At 44.1% G+C, this 21,781-nt stretch overlaps 1 protein-coding gene across 1 annotated transcript in view; it reads right to left on the bottom strand.

The window, feature by feature from the left end:
* The window catches only part of LOC139394430 (sodium/mannose cotransporter SLC5A10-like), a gene marked incomplete at its 3' end in the record, with an annotated part of 79,605 nt that overhangs the window by 36,484 nt on the left and 21,340 nt on the right, over positions 1–21,781 (bottom strand). Inside the window, exon 9 of the mRNA XM_071142496.1 lies at positions 19,622–19,762. Coding sequence (XP_070998597.1) covers positions 19,622–19,762 — 141 coding nt within the window. The remainder of the gene's footprint in view (positions 1–19,621; positions 19,763–21,781) is intronic.

The raw sequence follows: 21,781 nt of genomic DNA, 5'->3' as shown, positions 1-21,781 counted from the left end.
GTATGTAGATCTAACTGTAGTCAGGCAGTATGGGTCAGGGCAGGGTGTTAGTATGTAGATCTAACTGTAGTCAGGCAGTATGGGTCAGGGCAGTGTGTTAGTATGTAGATCTAACTGTAGTCAGGCAGTATGGGTCAGGGTCAGGGCAGTGTGTTAGTATGTAGATCTAACTGTAGTCAGGCAGTATGGGTCAGGGTCAGGGCAGTGTGTTAGTATGTAGATCTAACTGTAGTCAGGCAGTATGGGTCAGGGCAGGGTGTTAGTATGTAGATCTAACTGTAGTCAGGCAGTATGGATCAGGGTCAGGGCAGTGTGTTAGTATGTAGATCTAACTGTAGTCAGGCAGTATGGGTCAGGGTCAGGGCAGTGTGTTAGTATGTAGATCTAACTGTAGTCAGGCAGTATGGGTCAGGGTCAGGGCAGTGTGTTAGTATGTAGATCTAACTGTAGTCAGGCAGTATGGGTCAGGGCAGTGTGTTAGTATGTAGATCTAACTGTAGTCAGGCAGTATGGGTCAGGGTCAGAGCAGTGTGTTAGTATGTAGATCTAACTGTAGTCAGGCAGTATGGGTCAGGGCAGGGTGTTAGTATGTAGATCTAACTGTAGTCAGGCAGTATGGGTCAGGGTCAGGGCAGTGTGTTAGTATGTAGATCTAACTGTAGTCAGGCAGTATGGGTCAGGGCAGTGTGTTAGTATGTAGATCTAACTGTAGTCAGGCAGTATGGGTCAGGGCAGGGTGTTAGTATGTAGATCTAACTGTAGTCAGGCAGTATGGGTCAGGGTCAGGGCAGTGTGTTAGTATGTAGATCTAACTGTAGTCAGGCAGTATGGATCAGGGTCAGGGCAGGGTGTTAGTATGTAGATCTAACTGTAGTCAGGCAGTATGGGTCAGGGCAGGGTGTTAGTATGTAGATCTAACTGTAGTCAGGCAGTATGGGTCAGGGTCAGGGCAGGGTGTTAGTATGTAGATCTAACTGTAGTCAGGCAGTATGGGTCAGGGCAGTGTGTTAGTATGTAGATCTAACTGTAGTCAGGCAGTATGGATCAGGGTCAGGGCAGGGTGTTAGTATGTAGATCTAACTGTAGTCAGGCAGTATGGGTCAGGGCAGTGTGTTAGTATGTAGATCTAACTGTAGTCAGGCAGTATGGGTCAGGGTCAGGGCAGTGTCTTAGTATGTAGATCTAACTGTAGTCAGGCAGTATGGGTCAGAGCAGTGTGTTAGTATGTAGATCTAACTGTAGTCAGGCAGTATGGGTCAGGGCAGTGTGTTAGTATGTAGATCTAACTGTAGTCAGGCAGTATGGGTCAGGGCAGGGTGTTAGTATGTAGATCTAACTGTAGTCAGGCAGTATGGGTCAGGTTAGTGTGTTAGTATGTAGATCTAACTGTAGTCAGGCAGTATGGGTCAGGGCAGGGTGTTAGTATGTAGATCTAACTGTAGTCAGGCAGTATGGGTCAGGTTAGTGTGTTAGTGTGTAGATCTAACTGTAGTCAGGCAGTATGGGTCAGGGTCAGGGCAGGGTGTTAGTATGTAGATCTAACTGTAGTCAGACAGTATGGGTCAGGGCAGGGTGTTAGTATGTAGATCTAACTGTAGTCAGACAGTATGGGTCAGGGCAGTGTGTTAGTATGTAGATCTAACTGTAGTCAGGCAGTATGGGTCAGGGCAGGGTGTTAGTATGTAGATCTAACTGTAGTCAGGCAGTATGGGTCAGGTCAGGTGTTAGTATGTAGATCTAACTGTAGTCAGGCAGTATGGGTCAGGGTCAGGGCAGTGTGTTAGTATGTAGATCTAACTGTAGTCAGGCAGTATGGATCAGGGTCAGGGCAGGGTGTTAGTATGTAGAGCTAACTGTAGTCAGGCAGTATGGGTCAGGGTCAGGGCAGTGTGTTAGTATGTAGATCTAACTGTAGTCAGGCAGTATAGATCAGGGCAGGGTGTTAGTATGTAGATCTAACTGTAGTCAGGCAGTATGGGTCAGGGTCAGGGCAGTGTGTTAGTATGTAGATCTAACTGTAGTCAGGCAGTATGGGTCAGGGCAGTGTGTTAGTATGTAGATCTAACTGTAGTCAGGCAGTATGGGTCAGGGCAGGGTGTTAGTATGTAGATCTAACTGTAGTCAGGCAGTATGGGTCAGGGCAGGGTGTTAGTATGTAGATCTAACTGTAGTCAGGCAGTATGGATCAGGGTCAGGGCAGTGTGTTAGTATGTAGATCTAACTGTAGTCAGGCAGTATGGGTCAGGGTCAGGGCAGTGTGTTAGTATGTAGATCTAACTGTAGTCAGGCAGTATGGGTCAGGGTCAGGGCAGTGTGTTAGTATGTAGATCTAACTGTAGTCAGGCAGTATGGGTCAGGGCAGTGTGTTAGTATGTAGATCTAACTGTAGTCAGGCAGTATGGGTCAGGGTCAGAGCAGTGTGTTAGTATGTAGATCTAACTGTAGTCAGGCAGTATGGGTCAGGGCAGGGTGTTAGTATGTAGATCTAACTGTAGTCAGGCAGTATGGGTCAGGGTCAGGGCAGTGTGTTAGTATGTAGATCTAACTGTAGTCAGGCAGTATGGGTCAGGGCAGTGTGTTAGTATGTAGATCTAACTGTAGTCAGGCAGTATGGGTCAGGGCAGGGTGTTAGTATGTAGATCTAACTGTAGTCAGGCAGTATGGGTCAGGGTCAGGGCAGTGTGTTAGTATGTAGATCTAACTGTAGTCAGGCAGTATGGATCAGGGTCAGGGCAGGGTGTTAGTATGTAGATCTAACTGTAGTCAGGCAGTATGGGTCAGGGCAGGGTGTTAGTATGTAGATCTAACTGTAGTCAGGCAGTATGGGTCAGGGTCAGGGCAGGGTGTTAGTATGTAGATCTAACTGTAGTCAGGCAGTATGGGTCAGGGCAGTGTGTTAGTATGTAGATCTAACTGTAGTCAGGCAGTATGGATCAGGGTCAGGGCAGGGTGTTAGTATGTAGATCTAACTGTAGTCAGGCAGTATGGGTCAGGGCAGTGTGTTAGTATGTAGATCTAACTGTAGTCAGGCAGTATGGGTCAGGGTCAGGGCAGTGTCTTAGTATGTAGATCTAACTGTAGTCAGGCAGTATGGGTCAGAGCAGTGTGTTAGTATGTAGATCTAACTGTAGTCAGGCAGTATGGGTCAGGGCAGTGTGTTAGTATGTAGATCTAACTGTAGTCAGGCAGTATGGGTCAGGGCAGGGTGTTAGTATGTAGATCTAACTGTAGTCAGGCAGTATGGGTCAGGTTAGTGTGTTAGTATGTAGATCTAACTGTAGTCAGGCAGTATGGGTCAGGGCAGGGTGTTAGTATGTAGATCTAACTGTAGTCAGGCAGTATGGGTCAGGTTAGTGTGTTAGTGTGTAGATCTAACTGTAGTCAGGCAGTATGGGTCAGGGTCAGGGCAGGGTGTTAGTATGTAGATCTAACTGTAGTCAGACAGTATGGGTCAGGGCAGGGTGTTAGTATGTAGATCTAACTGTAGTCAGACAGTATGGGTCAGGGCAGTGTGTTAGTATGTAGATCTAACTGTAGTCAGGCAGTATGGGTCAGGGCAGGGTGTTAGTATGTAGATCTAACTGTAGTCAGGCAGTATGGGTCAGGTCAGGTGTTAGTATGTAGATCTAACTGTAGTCAGGCAGTATGGGTCAGGGTCAGGGCAGTGTGTTAGTATGTAGATCTAACTGTAGTCAGGCAGTATGGATCAGGGTCAGGGCAGGGTGTTAGTATGTAGAGCTAACTGTAGTCAGGCAGTATGGGTCAGGGTCAGGGCAGTGTGTTAGTATGTAGATCTAACTGTAGTCAGGCAGTATAGATCAGGGCAGGGTGTTAGTATGTAGATCTAACTGTAGTCAGGCAGTATGGGTCAGGGTCAGGGCAGTGTGTTAGTATGTAGATCTAACTGTAGTCAGGCAGTATGGGTCAGGGCAGTGTGTTAGTATGTAGATCTAACTGTAGTCAGGCAGTATGGGTCAGGGCAGGGTGTTAGTATGTAGATCTAACTGTAGTCAGACAGTATGGGTCAGGGCAGTGTGTTAGTATGTAGATCTAACTGTAGTCAGGCAGTATGGGTCAGGGTCAGGGCAGTGTGTTAGTATGTAGATCTAACTGTAGTCAGGCAGTATGGGTCAGGGCAGGGTGTTAGTATGTAGATCTAACTGTAGTCAGGCAGTATGGGTCAGGGCAGTGTGTTAGTATGTAGATCTAACTGTAGTCAGGCAGTATGGGTCAGGGTCAGGGCAGGGTGTTAGTATGCAGATCTAACTGTAGTCAGGCAGTATGGGTCAGGGTCAGGGCAGTGTGTTAGTATGTAGATCTAACTGTAGTCAGGCAGTATGGGTCAGGGCAGGGTGTTAGTATGTAGATCTAACTGTAGTCAGGCAGTATGGGTCAGGGTCAGGGCAGGGTGTTAGTATGTAGATCTAACTGTAGTCAGGCAGTATGGGTCAGGACAGTGTGTTAGTATGTAGATCTAACTGTAGTCAGGCAGTATGGATCAGGGTCAGGGCAGGGTGTTAGTATGTAGATCTAACTGTAGTCAGGCAGTATGGGTCAGGGCAGTGTGTTAGTATGTAGATCTAACTGTAGTCAGGCAGTATGGGTCAGGGCAGTGTGTTAGTATGTAGATCTAACTGTAGTCAGGCAGTATGGGTCAGGGTCAGGGCAGTGTGTTAGTATGTAGATCTAACTGTAGTCAGGCAGTATGGGTCAGGGCAGTGTGTTAGTATGTAGATCTAACTGTAGTCAGGCAGTATGGGTCAGGGCAGTGTGTTAGTATGTAGATCTAACTGTAGTCAGGCAGTATGGGTCAGGGTCAGGGCAGTGTGTTAGTATGTAGATCTAACTGTAGTCAGGCAGTATGGGTCAGGGCAGTGTGTTAGTATGTAGATCTAACTGTAGTCAGGCAGTATGGGTCAGGGCAGGGTGTTAGTATGTAGATCTAACTGTAGTCAGGCAGTATGGGTCAGGGCAGTGTGTTAGTATGTAGATCTAACTGTAGTCAGGCAGTATGGGTCAGGGTCAGGGTGTTAGTATGTAGATCTAACTGTAGTCAGGCAGTATGGGTCAGGGCAGGGTGTTAGTATGTAGATCTAACTGTAGTCAGGCAGTATGGGTCAGGGCAGGGTGTTAGTATGTAGATCTAACTGTAGTCAGGCAGTATGGGTCAGGGTCAGGGCAGTGTGTTAGTATGTAGATCTAACTGTAGTCAGGCAGTATGGGTCAGGGTCAGGGCAGGGTGTTAGTATGTAGATCTAACTGTAGTCAGGCAGTATGGGTCAGGGCAGTGTGTTAGTATGTAGATCTAACTGTAGTCAGGCAGTATGGGTCAGGGTCAGGGCAGGGTGTTAGTATGTAGATCTAACTGTAGTCAGGCAGTATGGGTCAGGGTCAGGGCAGTGTGTTAGTATGTAGATCTAACTGTAGTCAGGCAGTATGGGTCAGGGCAGTGTGTTAGTATGTAGATCTAACTGTAGTCAGGCAGTATGGGTCAGGGCAGTGTGTTAGTATGTAGATCTAACTGTAGTCAGGCAGTATGGGTCAGGGCAGTGTGTTAGTATGTAGATCTAACTGTAGTCAGGCAGTATGGGTCAGGGCAGGGTGTTAGTATGTAGATCTAACTGTAGTCAGGCAGTATGGGTCAGGGCAGTGTGTTAGTATGTAGATCTAACTGTAGTCAGACAGTATGGGTCAGGGTCAGGGCTGTGTTAGTATGTAGATCTAACTGTAGTCAGGCAGTATGGGTCAGGGTCAGGGCAGTGTGTTAGTATGTAGATCTAACTGTAGTCAGGCAGTATGGGTCAGGGTCAGGGCAGTGTGTTAGTATGTAGATCTAACTGTAGTCAGGCAGTATGGGTCAGGGTCAGGGCAGTGTGTTAGTATGTAGATCTAACTGTAGTCAGGCAGTATGGGTCAGGGTCAGGGTGTTAGTATGTAGATCTAACTGTAGTCAGGCAGTATGGGTCAGGGCAGTGTGTTAGTATGTAGATCTAACTGTAGTCAGGCAGTATGGGTCAGGGTCAGGGCAGTGTGTTAGTATGTAGATCTAACTGTAGTCAGGCAGTATGGGTCAGGGCAGTGTGTTAGTATGTAGATCTAACTGTAGTCAGGCAGTATGGGTCAGGGTCAGGGCAGTGTGTTAGTATGTAGATCTAACTGTAGTCAGGCAGTATGGATCAGGGTCAGGGAAGGGTGTTAGTATGTAGATCTAACTGTAGTCAGGCAGTATGGGTCAGGGTCAGGGCAGGTCAGTGTTAGTATGTAGATCTAACTGTAGTCAGGCAGTATGGGTCAGGGTCAGGGTGTTAGTATGTAGATCTAACTGTAGTCAGGCAGTATGGGTCAGGGTCAGGGCAGTGTGTTAGTATGTAGATCTAACTGTAGTCAGGCAGTATGGGTCAGGGTCAGGGTGTTAGTATGTAGATCTAACTGTAGTCAGGCAGTATGGGTCAGGGTCAGGGCAGTGTGTTAGTATGTAGATCTAACTGTAGTCAGTCAGTATGGGTCAGGGTCAGGGCAGGGTGTTAGTATGTAGATCTAACTGTAGTCAGGCAGTATGGGTCAGGTTAGTGTGTTAGTATGTAGATCTAACTGTAGTCAGGCAGTATGGGTCAGGGTCAGGGTAGTGTGTTAGTATGTAGATCTAACTGTAGTCAGGCAGTATGGGTCAGGGTCAGGGTGTTAGTATGTAGATCTAACTGTAGTCAGGCAGTATGGGTCAGGGTCAGGGCAGTGTGTTAGTATGTAGATCTAACTGTAGTCAGGCAGTATGGGTCAGGGTCTGGGCAGGGTGTTAGTATGTAGATCTAACTGTAGTCAGGCAGTATGGGTCAGGGCAGTGTGTTAGTATGTAGATCTAACTGTAGTCAGGCAGTATGGGTCAGGGCAGGGTGTTAGTATGTAGATCTAACTGTAGTCAGGCAGTATGGGTCAGGGCAGTGTGTTAGTATGTAGATCTAACTGTAGTCAGGCAGTATGGGTCAGGGCAGTGTGTTAGTATGTAGATCTAACTGTAGTCAGGCAGTATGGGTCAGGGTCAGGGCAGTGTGTTAGTATGTAGATCTAACTGTAGTCAGGCAGTATGGGTCAGGGCAGTGTGTTAGTATGTAGATCTAACTGTAGTCAGGCAGTATGGGTCAGGGCAGGGTGTTAGTATGTAGATCTAACTGTAGTCAGGCAGTATGGGTCAGGGTCAGGGCAGGGTGTTAGTATGTAGATCTAACTGTAGTCAGGCAGTATGGGTCAGGGTCAGGGCAGTGTGTTAGTATGTAGATCTAACTGTAGTCAGGCAGTATGGGTCAGGGCAGTGTGTTAGTATGTAGATCTAACTGTAGTCAGGCAGTATGGGTCAGGGCAGTGTGTTAGTATGTAGATCTAACTGTAGTCAGGCAGTATGGGTCAGGGTCAGGGCAGTGTGTTAGTATGTAGATCTAACTGTAGTCAGGCAGTATGGGTCAGGGTCAGGGTAGTGTGTTAGTATGTAGATCTAACTGTAGTCAGGCAGTATGGGTCAGGGCAGGGTGTTAGTATGTAGATCTAACTGTAGTCAGGCAGTATGGGTCAGGGTCAGGGCAGGGTGTTAGTATGTAGATCTAACTGTAGTCAGGCAGTATGGGTCAGGGCAGTGTGTTAGTATGTAGATCTAACTGTAGTCAGGCAGTATGGGTCAGGGCAGGGTGTTAGTATGTAGATCTAACTGTAGTCAGGCAGTATGGGTCAGGGTCAGGGCAGGGTGTTAGTATGTAGATCTAACTGTAGTCAGGCAGTATGGGTCAGGGTCAGGGCAGTGTGTTAGTATGTAGATCTAACTGTAGTCAGGCAGTATGGGTCAGGGCAGTGTGTTAGTATGTAGATCTAACTGTAGTCAGGCAGTATGGGTCAGGGCAGTGTGTTAGTATGTAGATCTAACTGTAGTCAGGCAGTATGGGTCAGGGCAGGGTGTTAGTATGTAGATCTAACTGTAGTCAGGCAGTATGGGTCAGGGTCAGGGCAGTGTGTTAGTATGTAGATCTAACTGTAGTCAGGCAGTATGGGTCAGGGCAGGGTGTTAGTATGTAGATCTAACTGTAGTCAGACAGTATGGGTCAGGGTCAGGGCAGTGTGTTAGTATGTAGATCTAACTGTAGTCAGACAGTATGGGTCAGGGTCAGGGCAGGGTGTTAGTATGTAGATCTAACTGTAGTCAGGCAGTATGGGTCAGGGTCAGGGCAGTGTGTTAGTATGTAGATCTAACTGTAGTCAGGCAGTATGGGTCAGGGTCAGGGCAGTGTGTTAGTATGTAGATCTAACTGTAGTCAGGCAGTATGGGTCAGGGTCAGGGTGTTAGTATGTAGATCTAACTGTAGTCAGGCAGTATGGGTCAGGGCAGTGTGTTAGTATGTAGATCTAACTGTAGTCAGGCAGTATGGGTCAGGGCAGGGTGTTAGTATGTAGATCTAACTGTAGTCAGGCAGTATGGGTCAGGTTAGTGTGTTAGTATGTAGATCTAACTCTCCCTCTCTCTCTGACTCAGTCTAATGCTCCCTCTCTCTCTCTGACTCAGTCTAATGCTCCCTTTCTCTCTGACTCAGTCTAACGCTCCCTCTCTCTCAGTCTAACGCTCTCTCTCTGACTCAGTCTAATGCTCCCTCTCTCTCTCTGACTCAGTCTAATGCTCCCTCTCTCTCTCTGACTCAGTCTAACGCTCCCTCTCTCTCTCTGACTCAGTCTAACACTCCATCTCTCTCTCTGACTCAGTCTAACGCTCCCTCTCTCTCTCTGACTCAGTCTAGCGCGCCCTCTCTCTCTGACTCAGTCTAACGCTCCCTCTCTCTCTCTGACTCAGTCTAGCGCGCCCTCTCTCTCTGACTCAGTCTAACGCTCCCTCTCTCTCTCTGACTCAGTCTAACGATCCCTCTCTCTCTGACTCAGTCTAATGCTCCCTCTCTCTCTGACTCAGTCTAATGCTCCCTTTCTCTCTGACTCAGTCTAACGCTCCCTCTCTCTCTCTGACTCAGTCTAACGCTCCCTCTCTCTCTCTGACTCAGTCTAACGCTCCCTCTCTCTCTGACTCAGTCTAATGCTCCCTCTCTCTCTCTGACTCAGTCTAACTCCCTCTCTCTCTGACTCAGTCTAACACTCCCTCTCTCTCTCTGACTCAGTCTAACGCTCCCTCTCTCTCTCTGACTCAGTCTAACACTCCCTCTCTCTCTCTGACTCAGTCTAACACTCCCTCTCTCTCTCTGACTCAGTCTAACACTCCCTCTCTCTCTCTGACTCAGTCTAACACTCCCTCTCTCTCTCTGACTCAGTCTAACGCTCCCTCTCTCTCTCTGACTCAGTCTAACGTTCCCTCTCTCTCTGACTCAGTCTAACGCTCCCTCTCTCTTTCTGACTCAGTCTAACGCTCCCTCTCTCTCTGACTCAGTCTAGCGCGCCCTCTCGCTCTCAGTCTAACACTCCGTCTCTCTCTGTCTAATGCTCCCTCTCTCTCTCTGACTCAGTCTAGCACGCCCTCTCGCTCTCAGTCTAACGCTCCCTCTCTCTCTGACTCTCTAGTTGTTTCAGAGCTCCAGGTCGCCAGGTCGTGATGGACGCCAGAGTGGCAGGGCTAAAGTCGTCATTGCCAAACCAGGAAGTGTCCACCGCTCGCCACTAGCATCGTGCCCTGCGATTGGAGGACATCGCTACTTGCAGGGCCAATCACTGCAGCCCTCCGATACTCGCTCCAGCCGGTCGCCACGACGACACAGCCCTGCCTACAAAGGGGCGGGACTTTCCCCTGGCCACGCCTCCCCACGCCGAGCATCCAATCCGGCAGGAGCTATGGGCGTGTCCTTCTCCAAACTGACCAATCAACTACTGAGGGGGCGGTATATAGCCCCACAGACGAAAGCGTCGCTTGACAACAAGGAGGTCGGCTAGGATTGACTAATGTATGGACCAATGGGACGGCTAGCAGGAAGTTATGTTTTTTATGTTTGTCTGATTGGTTGCTCTGACTTGATCATGTGTCTGATTGGTTGCTCTAACTTGATCATGTGTCTGATTGGTTGCTCTGACTTGATCATGTGTCTGATTGGTTGCTCTGACCAGATCATGTGTCTGATTGGATTGCTCTGACCAGATGATGTGTCTGATTGGTTGCTCTGACCAGATCATGTGTCTGATTGGTTGCTCTGACTAGATCATGTGTCTGATTGGATTGCTCTGACTTGATCATGTGTCTGATTGGTTGCTCTGACCAGATCATGTGTCTGATTGGTTGCTCTGTTCAGATCATGTGTCTGATTGGTTGCTCTGACCAGATCATGTGTCTGATTGGTTGCTCTGTTCAGATCATGTGTCTGATTGGTTGCTCTGACCAGATTATGTGTCTGATTGGTTGCTCTGACTAGATTAATAACTTGACTGGACATTTGGATGTTTCTCTATTGTTTAAAGAATGTTATCTGAATGTTGAAAATGAGACTCAGCAATATGTTGCCACAAGGAGCAGGATGAACAGAGAATATTGCAGATGAACATGATACAAGACGATGCAGTAACTCAGGGTATCTGTACAGGAGATCATGATTCACTCTGATACAACGTGATAGCTGCAGGACCAAGACAGACTCACTCTGATACAACGTGATAGCTGCAGGACCAAGACAGACTCACTCTGATACAACGTGATAGCTGCAGGACCAAGACAGACTCACTCTGATACAACGTGATAGCTGTAGGACCAAGACAGACTCACTCTGATACAACGTGATAGCTGCAGGACCAAGACAGACTCACTCTGATACAACGTGATAGCTGCAGGACCAAGACAGACTCACTCTGATACAACGTGATAGCTGCAGGACCAAGACAGACTCACTCTGATACAATGTGATAGCTGCAGGACCAAGACAGACTCACTCTGATACAACGTGATAGCTGCAGGACCAAGACAGACTCACTCTGATACAACGTGATAGCTGCAGGACCAAGACAGACTCACTCTGATACAACGTGATAGCTGCAGGACCAAGACAGACTCACTCTGATACAACGTGATAGCTGCAGGACCAAGACAGACTCTCGCTTCATATTCTTAGTTTTCGCAGAAGTCGTCAAATTCTGCTGTTTACTGTTTGCATCGCTGACTCTACCTTTAACTAACCTTGTCTGGATTCTGTCTACTGTCTATCTACTGTCACATGAATTGAATGTTTCCAGGACATTTTCCAGCTGGTTTTTGAATGTTTGCCAGAAAAATGTTTTAATGATGTTGTTTTTTTAACATGGCCTTTCCTGGCCAATGGGGCGATCTGGACGTAATCTGGCCAATGGGGCGATCTGGACGTAATCTGGCCAATGGGGCGATCTGGACGTAATCTGGACATTTGTTGAAACCTTAAGATTTAAGGATTTATTTGATTTTCCTCTGTTTGAGAGGGCTGTCCTCTCCAGGCCCCCGTAGTCTGACCAGCTAGGTTTACTTGGCTGGAGAGACTCTGAGTGGCCTAACGCTCACTCTGATTGGTTACTGGGACTATGGGGGCGTGAGTAACGTTTTGAAACGATGGCAGATTTTTGCCGATGTTGGACATGAACGTTGTTAAAACATTAGGAGAATTATCAATAAAGTGATCTTGACTGAACGTTGTTGGTTGGTTTTTACTGTTAGGAGTTAAAGGTCAGGGGTTAGAGGTTACCTGGTCAGTGTACCAGTAGCACGTAGCTTGTACAGTGCATTCAGAAAGTATTCCGAGCCCTTGACTTTGTCCACATTTTGTTACGTTTCAGACTTATTCTAAAATGGATTCAATTGTTTTTTCGCTCCTCATCTACACACAATACACCAAAATGACAAAGCAAAAACAGGTTTAGAATTATTTGCAATCGTCACATTTACATTTACAGTATTCAGACCCTTTACAGTTACAGTATTCAGACCCTTTACAGTTACAGTATTCAGACCCTTTACATTTACAGTATTCAGGCCCTTTACAGTTACAGTATTCAGACCCTTTACAGTTACAGTATTCAGACCCTTTACATTTACAGTGTTCAGACCCTTTACAGTTACAGTATTCAGACCCTTTACATTTACAGTATTCAGACCCTTTACAGTTACAGTATTCAGACCCTTTACATTTACAGTATTCAGACCCTTTATACAGTTACAGTATTCAGACCCTTTACATTTACAGTATTCAGACCCTTTACAGTTACAGTATTCAGACCCTTTACAGTTACAGTATTCAGACCCTTTACATTTACAGTATTCAGACCCTTTACATTTACAGTATTCAGACCCTTTACATTTACAGTATTCAGACCCTTTACATTTACAGTATTCGGACCATTTACAGTATTCAGACCCTTTACATTTACAGTATTCAGACCCTTTACATTTACAGTATTCAGACCCTTTACATTTACAGTATTCAGACCATTTACAGTATTCAGACCCTTTACATTTACAGTATTCAGACCATTTACAGTATTCAGACCCTTTACATTTACAGTGTTCAGACCCTTTACATTTACAGTATTCAGACCCTTTACATTTACAGTGTTCAGACCCTTTACATTTACAGTATTCAGACCATTTACAGTATTCAGACCATTTACAGTATTCAGACCCTTTACAGTTACAGTATTCAGACCCTTTACAGTATTCAGACCCTTTACAGTTAAAATCAAATCAAATTCAAATCAAATTTTATTTGTCACATACACATGGTTAGCAGATGTTAATGCGAGTGTAGCGAAATGCTTGTTCTTCTAGTTCCGACAATGCAGTAATACCCAACAAGTAATCTAGCTAACAATTCCAAAACTACTGTCTTGTACACAGTGTAAGGGGATAAAGAATATGTACATAAGGATATATGAATGAGTGATGGTACAGAGCAGCATAGGCAAGATACAGTAGATGGTATCGAGTACAGTATATACATATGAGATGAGTATGTAAACAAAGTGGCATAGTTAAAGTGGCTAGTGATACATGTATTACATAAGGATACAGTCGATGATATAGAGTACAGTATATACGTATGCATATGAGATGAATAATGTAGGGTAAGTAACATTATATAAGGTAGCATTGTTTAAAGTGGCTAGTGATATATTTACATAATTTCCCATCAATTCCCATTATTAAAGTGGCTGGAGTTGAGTCAGTGTCAGTGTGTTGGCAGCAGCCACTCAATGTTAGTGGTGGCTGTTTAACAGTCTGATGGCCTTGAGATAGAAGCTGTTTTTCAGTCTCTCGGTCCCAGCTTTGATGCACCTGTACTGAACTCGCCTTCTTGATGATAGCGGGGTGAACAGGCAGTGGCTCGGGTGGTTGATGTCCTTGATGATCTTTATGGCCTTCCTGTGACATCGGGTGGTGTAGGTGTCCTGGAGGGCAGGTAGTTTGCCCCCAGTGATGCGTTGTGCAGACCTCACTACCCTCTGGAGAGCCTTACGGTTGAGGGCGGAGCAGTTGCCGTACCAGGCGGTGATACAGCCCGCCAGGATGCTCTCGATTGTGCATCTGTAGAAGTTTGTGAGTGCTTTTGGTGACAAGCCGAATTTCTTCAGCCTCCTGAGGTTGAAGAGGCGCTGCTGCGCCTTCTTCACAATGCTGTCTGTGTGAGTGGACCAATTCAGTTTGTCTGTGATGTGTATGCCGAGGAACTTAAAACTTGCTACCCTCTCCACTACTGTTCCATCGATGTGGATAGGGGGGTGTTCCCTCTGCTGTTTCCTGAAGTCCACAATCATCTCCTTAGTTTTGTTGACGTTGAGTGTGAGGTTATTTTCCTGACACCACACTCCGAGGGCCCTCACCTCCTCCCTGTAGGCCGTCTCGTCGTTGTTGGTAATCAAGCCTACCACTGTTGTGTCGTCCGCAAACTTGATGATTGAGTTGGAGGCGTGCGTGGCCACGCAGTCGTGGGTGAACAGGGAGTACAGGAGAGGGCTCAGAACGCACCCTTGTGGGGCCCCAGTGTTGAGGATCAGCGGGGAGGAGATGTTGTTGCCTACCCTCACCACCTGGGGGCGGCCCGTCAGGAAGTCCAGTACCCAGTTGCACAGGGCGGGGTCGAGACCCAGGGTCTCGAGCTTGATGACGAGCTTGGAGGGTACTATGGTGTTGAATGCCGAGCTGTAGTCAATGAACAGCATTCTCACATAGGTATTCCTCTTGTCCAGATGGGTTAGGGCAGTGTGCAGTGTGGTTGAGATTGCATCGTCTGTGGACCTATTTGGGCGGTAAGCAAATTGGAGTGGGTCTAGGGTGTCAGTTAGGGTGGAGGTGATATGGTCCTTGACTAGTCTCTCAAAGCACTTCATGATGACAGAAGTGAGTGCTACGGGGCGGTAGTCGTTTAGCTCAGTTACCTTAGCTTTCTTGGGAACAGGAACAATGGTGGCCCTCTTGAAGCATGTGGGAACAGCAGACTGGTATAGGGATTGATTGAATATGTCCGTAAACACACCGGCCAGCTGGTCTGCGCATGCTCTGAGGGCACGGCTGGGGATGCCGTCTGGGCCTGCAGCCTTGCGAGGGTTAACACGTTTAAATGTCTTACTCACCTCGGCTGCAGTGAAGGAGAGACCGCATGTTTTCGTTGCAGGCCGTGTCAGTGGCACTGTATTGTCCTCAAAGCGGGCAAAAAGTTATTTAGTCTGCCTGGGAGCAGGACATCCTGGTCCGTGACTGGGCTGGATTTCTTCCTGTAATCCGTGATTGACTGTAGACCCTGCCACATGCCTCTTGTGTCTGAGCCGTTGAATTGAGATTCTACTTTGTCTCTGTACTGACGCTTAGCTTGTTTGATAGCCTTGCGGAGGGAATAGCTGCACTGTTTGTATTCGGTCATGTTACCAGACACCTTGCCCTGATTAAAAGCAGTGGTTCGCGCTTTCAGTTTCACGCGAATGCTGCCATCAATCCACGGTTTCTGGTTAGGGAATGTTTTAATCGTTGCTATGGGAACGACATCTTCAACGCACGTTCTAATGAACTCGCACACCGAATCAGCGTATTCATCAATGTTGTTGTCTGACGCAATACGAAACATCTCCCAGTCCACGTGATGGAAGCAGTCTTGGAGTGTGGAGTCAGCTTGGTCGGACCAGCGTTGGACAGACCTCAGCGTGGGAGCCTCTTGTTTTAGTTTCTGTCTGTAGGCAGGGATCAACAAAATGGAGTCGTGGTCAGCTTTTCTGAAAGGGGGGCGGGGCAGGGCCTTATATGCGTCGCGGAAGTTAGAGTAACAATGATCCAAGGTCTTTCCACCCCTGGTTGCGCAATCGATATGCTGATAAAATTTAGGGAGTCTTGTTTTCAGATTAGCCTTGTTAAAATCCCCAGCTACAATGAATGCAGCCTCCGGATAAATGGTTTCCAGTTTGCAAAGAGTCAAATAAAGTTCATTCAGAGCCATCGATGTGTCTGCTTGGGGGGGGGATATATACGGCTGTGATTATAATCGAAGAGAATTCTCTTGGTAGATAATGCGGTCTACATTTGATTGTGAGGAATTCTAAATCAGGTGAACAGAAGGATTTGAGTTCCTGTATGTTTCTTTCATCACACCATGTCACGTTAGCCATAAGGCATACGCCCCCACCCCTCTTCTTACCAGAAAAATGTTTGTTTCTGTCTGCGCGATGCGTGGAGAAACCCGTTGGCTGCACCGCCTCGGATAGCGTCTCTCCAGTGAGCCACGTTTCCGTGAAGCAAAGAACGTTACAGTCTCTGATGTCCCTCTGGAATGCTACCCTTGCTCGGATTTCATCAACCTTGTTGTCAAGAGACTGGACATTGGCAAGAAGAATGCTAGGGAGTGGTGCACGGTGTGCCCGTCTCCGGAGTCTGACCAGAAGACCGCCTCGTTTCCCTCTTTTTCGGAGTCGTTTTTTTGGGTCGCTGCATGGGATCCGCTCCGTTGTCCTGTTTGTAAGGCAGAACACAGGATCCGCGTCGCGAAAAACATATTCTTGGTCGTACTGATGGTGAGTTGACGCTGATCTTATATTCAGTAGTTCTTCTCGACTGTATGTAATGAAACCTAAGATGACCTGGGGTACTAATGTAAGAAATAACACGTAAAAAAACTAAAAACTGCATAGTTTCCTAGGAACGCGAAGCGAGGCGGCCATCTCTGTCGGCGCCGGAAGTTACAGTATTCAGACCCTTTACATTTACAGTATTCAGACCCTTTACAGTTACAGTATTCAGACCCTTTACAGGTGCAGTATTCAGACCATTTACAGTATTCAGACCCTTTACAGTTACAGTATTCAGACCATTTACAGTATTCAGACCCTGTACAGTTACAGTATTCAGACCCTTTACATTTACAGTATTCAGACCCTTTACATTTACAGTATTCAGACCATTTACAGTATTCAGACCCTTTACATTTACAGTATTCAGACCCTTTACATTTACAGTATTCAGACCCTTTACATGTACAGTATTCAGACCCTTTACATTTACAGTATTCAGACCCTTTACAGTATTCAGACCCTTTACAGTATTCAGACCCTTTACATTTACAGTATTCAGACCCTTTACATTTACAGTATTCAGACCCTTTACATTTACAGTATTCAGACCATTTACAGTATTCAGACCCTTTACATTTACAGTCTTCAGACCCTTTACATTTACAGTCTTCAGACCCTTTACATTTACAGTCTTCAGACCCTTTACATGTACAGTATTCAGACCATTTACAGTATTCAGACCCTTTACATTTACAGTATTCAGACCCTTTACATTTACAGTATTCAGACCCTTTACATTTACAGTATTCAGACCATTTACAGTATTCAGACCCTTTACATTTACAGTCTTCAGACCCTTTACATTTACAGTATTCAGACCCTTTACATTTACAGTCTTCAGACCCTTTACATTTACAGTATTCAGACCATTTACATTTACAGTCTTCAGACCCTTTACATTTACAGTCTTCAGACCCTTTACATTTACAGTCTTCAGACCATTTACATTTACAGTATTCAGACCCTTTACATTTACAGTATTCAGACCATTTACAGTATTCAGACCCTTTACATTTACAGTATTCAGACCCTTTACAGTATTCAGACCCTTTACATTTACAGTATTCAGACCATTTACAGTATTCAGACCCTTTACATTTACAGTATTCAGACCCTTTACAGTATTCAGACCCTTTACATTTACAGTATTCAGACCCTTTACATTTACAGTATTCAGACCATTTACAGTATTCAGACCCTTTACATTTACAGTCTTCAGACCCTTTACATTTACAGTATTCAGACCCTTTACATTTACAGTATTCAGACCATTTACAGTATTCAGACCCTTTACATTTACAGTATTCAGACCCTTTACAGTATTCAGACCCTTTACATTTACAGTATTCAGACCCTTTACATTTACAGTATTCAGACCCTTTACATTTACAGTATTCAGACCCTTTGTTGAAGCAGCTTTGGCAGCGATTATGCCTTTGAGTCTCCATGGGTATGATGCTGCAAGCTTGGCACACCTGTATCTGGTTTCTCCTACTCTAGAGTCTCCTTGGGTATGACGCTACCAGCTTGGCACACCTGTATCTGGGGAGTTTGTCCTACTCTAGAGTCTCCTTGGGTATGATGCTACAAGCTTGGCACACCTGTATCTGGTTTCTCCTACTCTAGAGTCTCCTTGGGTATGATGCTACCAGCTTGGCACACCTGTATCTGGTTTCTCCTACTCTAGAGTCTCCTTGGGTATGACGCTACCAGCTTGGCACACCTGTATCTGGGGAGTTTCTCCTACTCTAGAGTCTCCTTGGGTATGATGCTACCAGCTTGGCACACCTGTATCTGGTTTCTCCTACTCTAGAGTCTCCTTGGGTATGATGCTACCAGCTTGGCACACCTGTATCTGGGGAGTTTCTCCTACTCTAGAGTCTCCTTGGGTATGATGCTACAAGCTTGGCACACCTGTATTTGGGGAGTTTCTCCCATTCTTCTCTACAAATCCTCTAAAGCTGTCAGGTTGGATGGGGAGTGTCGCTGCACAGCTATTTTCAGGTCTCTCCAGAGATGTTCGGGCTCTGGCTGGGTCACTCAAGGACATTCAGAGACTTGTCCCGAAGCCACTCCTGCATTGTCTTGGCTATGTGCTTAGGGTCGTTGTCCTGACGGAAGGTGGAGCAGGTTTTCATCAAGGATGTCTCTGTACTTTGCTCTGTTCAACTTTCGATCCTGACTAGTCTCCCAGTCCCTGCTGCTGAAAAACATCCCCACAGCATGATGCTGCCACCAACACCATGCTTCACTGTAGGGATGGTGTCAGGTTTCCTCCAGACGTGACACTTGGCATTCAGGCCAACGAGTTCAATCTTAGTTTCATCAGACCAGAGAATCTTGTTTTTCATGGTCAGAGTCCTTTAGGTGCCTTTTGGCAAACTCCAACCGGGCTGTCATGTGACTTTTACTGAGGAGGTGCTTCCGTTTGACCCCTCTACCTGATTGGTGGAGTGCTGCAGGACGGTTGTCCTTCTGGAAGGTTCTCCGATCTCCACAGAGGAACTCTGGAGCTCTGTCAGAGTGACCATCACCTCCCTGACCAAGGCCCCTTCTCCCCTGTTTTCTCAGTTTGGCCGGGCGGCCAGCTCTAGGAAGAGTCTTGGTGGTTCCAAACAACAATGATGGAGGCCACTGTTTTCTTGATGACCTTCAATGGTGAGAAAATGTTTTGGTACCTTTCCCGAGATCTGTGCCTCGTCACAATCCTGTCTCGGAGCTCTACGGACAATTCCTTCGACCTCATGGCTTGATTTTTGCTCTGACATGCACTGTCAACTGTAGGACCTTATATAGACAGGTGTGTGCCTTTCCAAAATCATGTCCAATCAATTGAATTTACAACAGGTGGACTCCAATCAAGTTGTAGAAACATCTCAAGGATTATCAATTGAAATATGATGAGCTCAATTTCGAGTCTCATAGCATAGGATCTGAATATTTATGTAAAACCTGTTTTCGCTTTGTCATTATGGTGTATTGTGATGTCATTATGGGGTATTGTGATGTCATTATGGGGTATTGTGATGTCATTATGGGGTATTGTGATGTCATTATGGGGTATTGTGTATAGATTGATGAGGAAAACAATTGAATTAATCAATTTTAGAATAAGGCTGTAACGTAACAAAGTGTGGAAAAAGTAAAGGGGTTTGAATACTTTCCAAATGCAGTCACTCCCAGGGTCATGCCAGGGTTAGAGGTCAGGGGTCAGATCTACCTGGTAGCCAGTATAGTCAGTCCCAGGGTCATGCCAGGGTCAGAGGTCAGGGGTCAGATCTACCTGGTAGCCAGTATAGTCAGTCCCAGGGTCATGCCAGGGTTAGAGGTCAGGGGTTAGAGGTTATATCTACCTGGTCAGTACACCAGTACCAGGTAGCCAGTATAGTCAGTCCCAGGGTCATGCCAGGGTTAGAGGTTATATCTACCTGGTCAGTACACCAGTACCAGGTGGCCAGTATAGTCAGTCCCAGGGTCATGCCAGGGTTAGAGGTCAGGGGTTAGAGGTTATATCTACCTGGTCAGTACACCAGTACCAGGTAGCCAGTATAGTCAGTCCCAGGGTCATGCCAGGGTAAGAGGTTATATCTACCTGGTCAGTACACCAGTACCAGGTAGCCAGTATAGTCAGTCCCAGGGTCATGCCAGGCCAGGGCAGGTCTCCAGTAACCGGGTGTCTAAACAGGTGCATGGCGTCCTCTCTGGGCAGGTGACAGCTACTGTTGGGGATGATCTGAAAAAACAATGAGAATCACACTATAAACCTCACTACTAATATATTACCGATAATAACATTTACTACTATTATAATACTATTACTATTATAATACTATAATACGGATAATAACATTACTACTATTATAATACTATTAATACTGATAATAACATTGCTACTATTATAATACTATAATACTGATAATAACATTACTACTATTATAATACTATAATACTGATAATAACATTACTACTATTATAATACTATTACTATTATAATACTATAATACTGATAATAGCATTACTACTATTATAATACTATTATTATAATACTATAATACTGATAATAACATTACTACTATTATAACACTATAATACTGATAATAACCTCACTACTAATATATTACCGATAATAACATTTACTACTATTATAATACTATTACTATTATAATACCATAATACTGATAATAACATTACTACTATTATAACACTATTACTACTGATAATACTGATAACAACATTACTACTATTATAATACTATTACTATTATAATACCATAATACTGATAATAACATTACTACTATTATAACACTATTACTACTGATAATACTGATAACAACATTACTACTATTATAATACTATTACTATTATAATACCATAATACTGATAATAACATTACTACTATTATAATACCATAATACTGATAATAACATTACTACTGCTATAGTACTACTACTATTATAATACTATTACTACTGATAATAACATTACTACTGATAATAACATTACTACTGATAATAACACTACTACTATTATAATACTGATACTACTGATAATAACATTACTACTGATAATAACATTACTAATTTTATAATACTGATAATAACATTACTACTGCTATAGTACTACTACTACTATAATATTATTACTACTGATAATAACATTACTACTATTATAATACTGATAATAACATTACTACTGCTATAGTACTACTACTATTATAATATTATTACTACTGATAATAACACTACTACTATTATAATACTGATAATAACATTACTACTGATAATAACATAACTACTGATAATAACATTACTACTATTATAATACTATTACTACTGATAATAACATTACTACTATTATAATACTATTACTACTGATAACAACATTACCACTGATAATAACAATCCTACTATTATAATACTGATACTATTATAATGCTAATACTACTGATAATAACATTACTACTGCTATAGTACTACAACTATTATAATAGTATTACTAATGATAATACCATTACTACTATTATAATATTATTACTACTGATAATAACATTGCTACTGATAATAACATTACTACTGATAATAACATTACTGCTATTATAATACTATTACTACTGATAATAACATTACTACTGATAATAACATTACTACTGCTATAGTACTACTACTATTATAATACTATTGCTACTGATAATAACATTACTACTGATAATAACATTACTACTGCTATAGTACTACTACTATTATAATACTATTACTACTGATAATAACATTACTACTGATAATAACATTACTACTGCTATAGTACTACTACTACTATAATACTATTGCTACTGATAATAACATTACTACTGATAATAACATTACTACTGCTATAGTACTACTACTATTATAATACTATTACTACTGATAATAACATTACTACTGACAATAACATTACTACTATTATAATACTGATAATAACATTACTACTGATAATAACATTACTACTGCTATAGTACTACTACTATTATAATATTATTACTACTGATAATAACATTACTACAGATAATAACATTACTACTGATAATACCATTACTACTGCTATAGTACTACTACTATTATAATACTATTACTACTGATAATAACATTACTACTATTATAATACTGATAATAACATTACTACTGATAATAACATTACTACTGATAATACCATTACTACTGCTATAGAACTACTACTATTATAATACTATTACTACTGATAATAACATTACTAC

This window comes from Oncorhynchus clarkii, unplaced genomic scaffold (assembly GCF_045791955.1).
Source record: "Oncorhynchus clarkii lewisi isolate Uvic-CL-2024 unplaced genomic scaffold, UVic_Ocla_1.0 unplaced_contig_14094_pilon_pilon, whole genome shotgun sequence".
Classification (NCBI taxonomy): domain Eukaryota; kingdom Metazoa; phylum Chordata; class Actinopteri; order Salmoniformes; family Salmonidae; genus Oncorhynchus; species Oncorhynchus clarkii.
The sequence above is the reverse complement of the archived record's forward strand: the minus strand, read 5'-3'. Positions and strand labels throughout refer to the sequence as shown.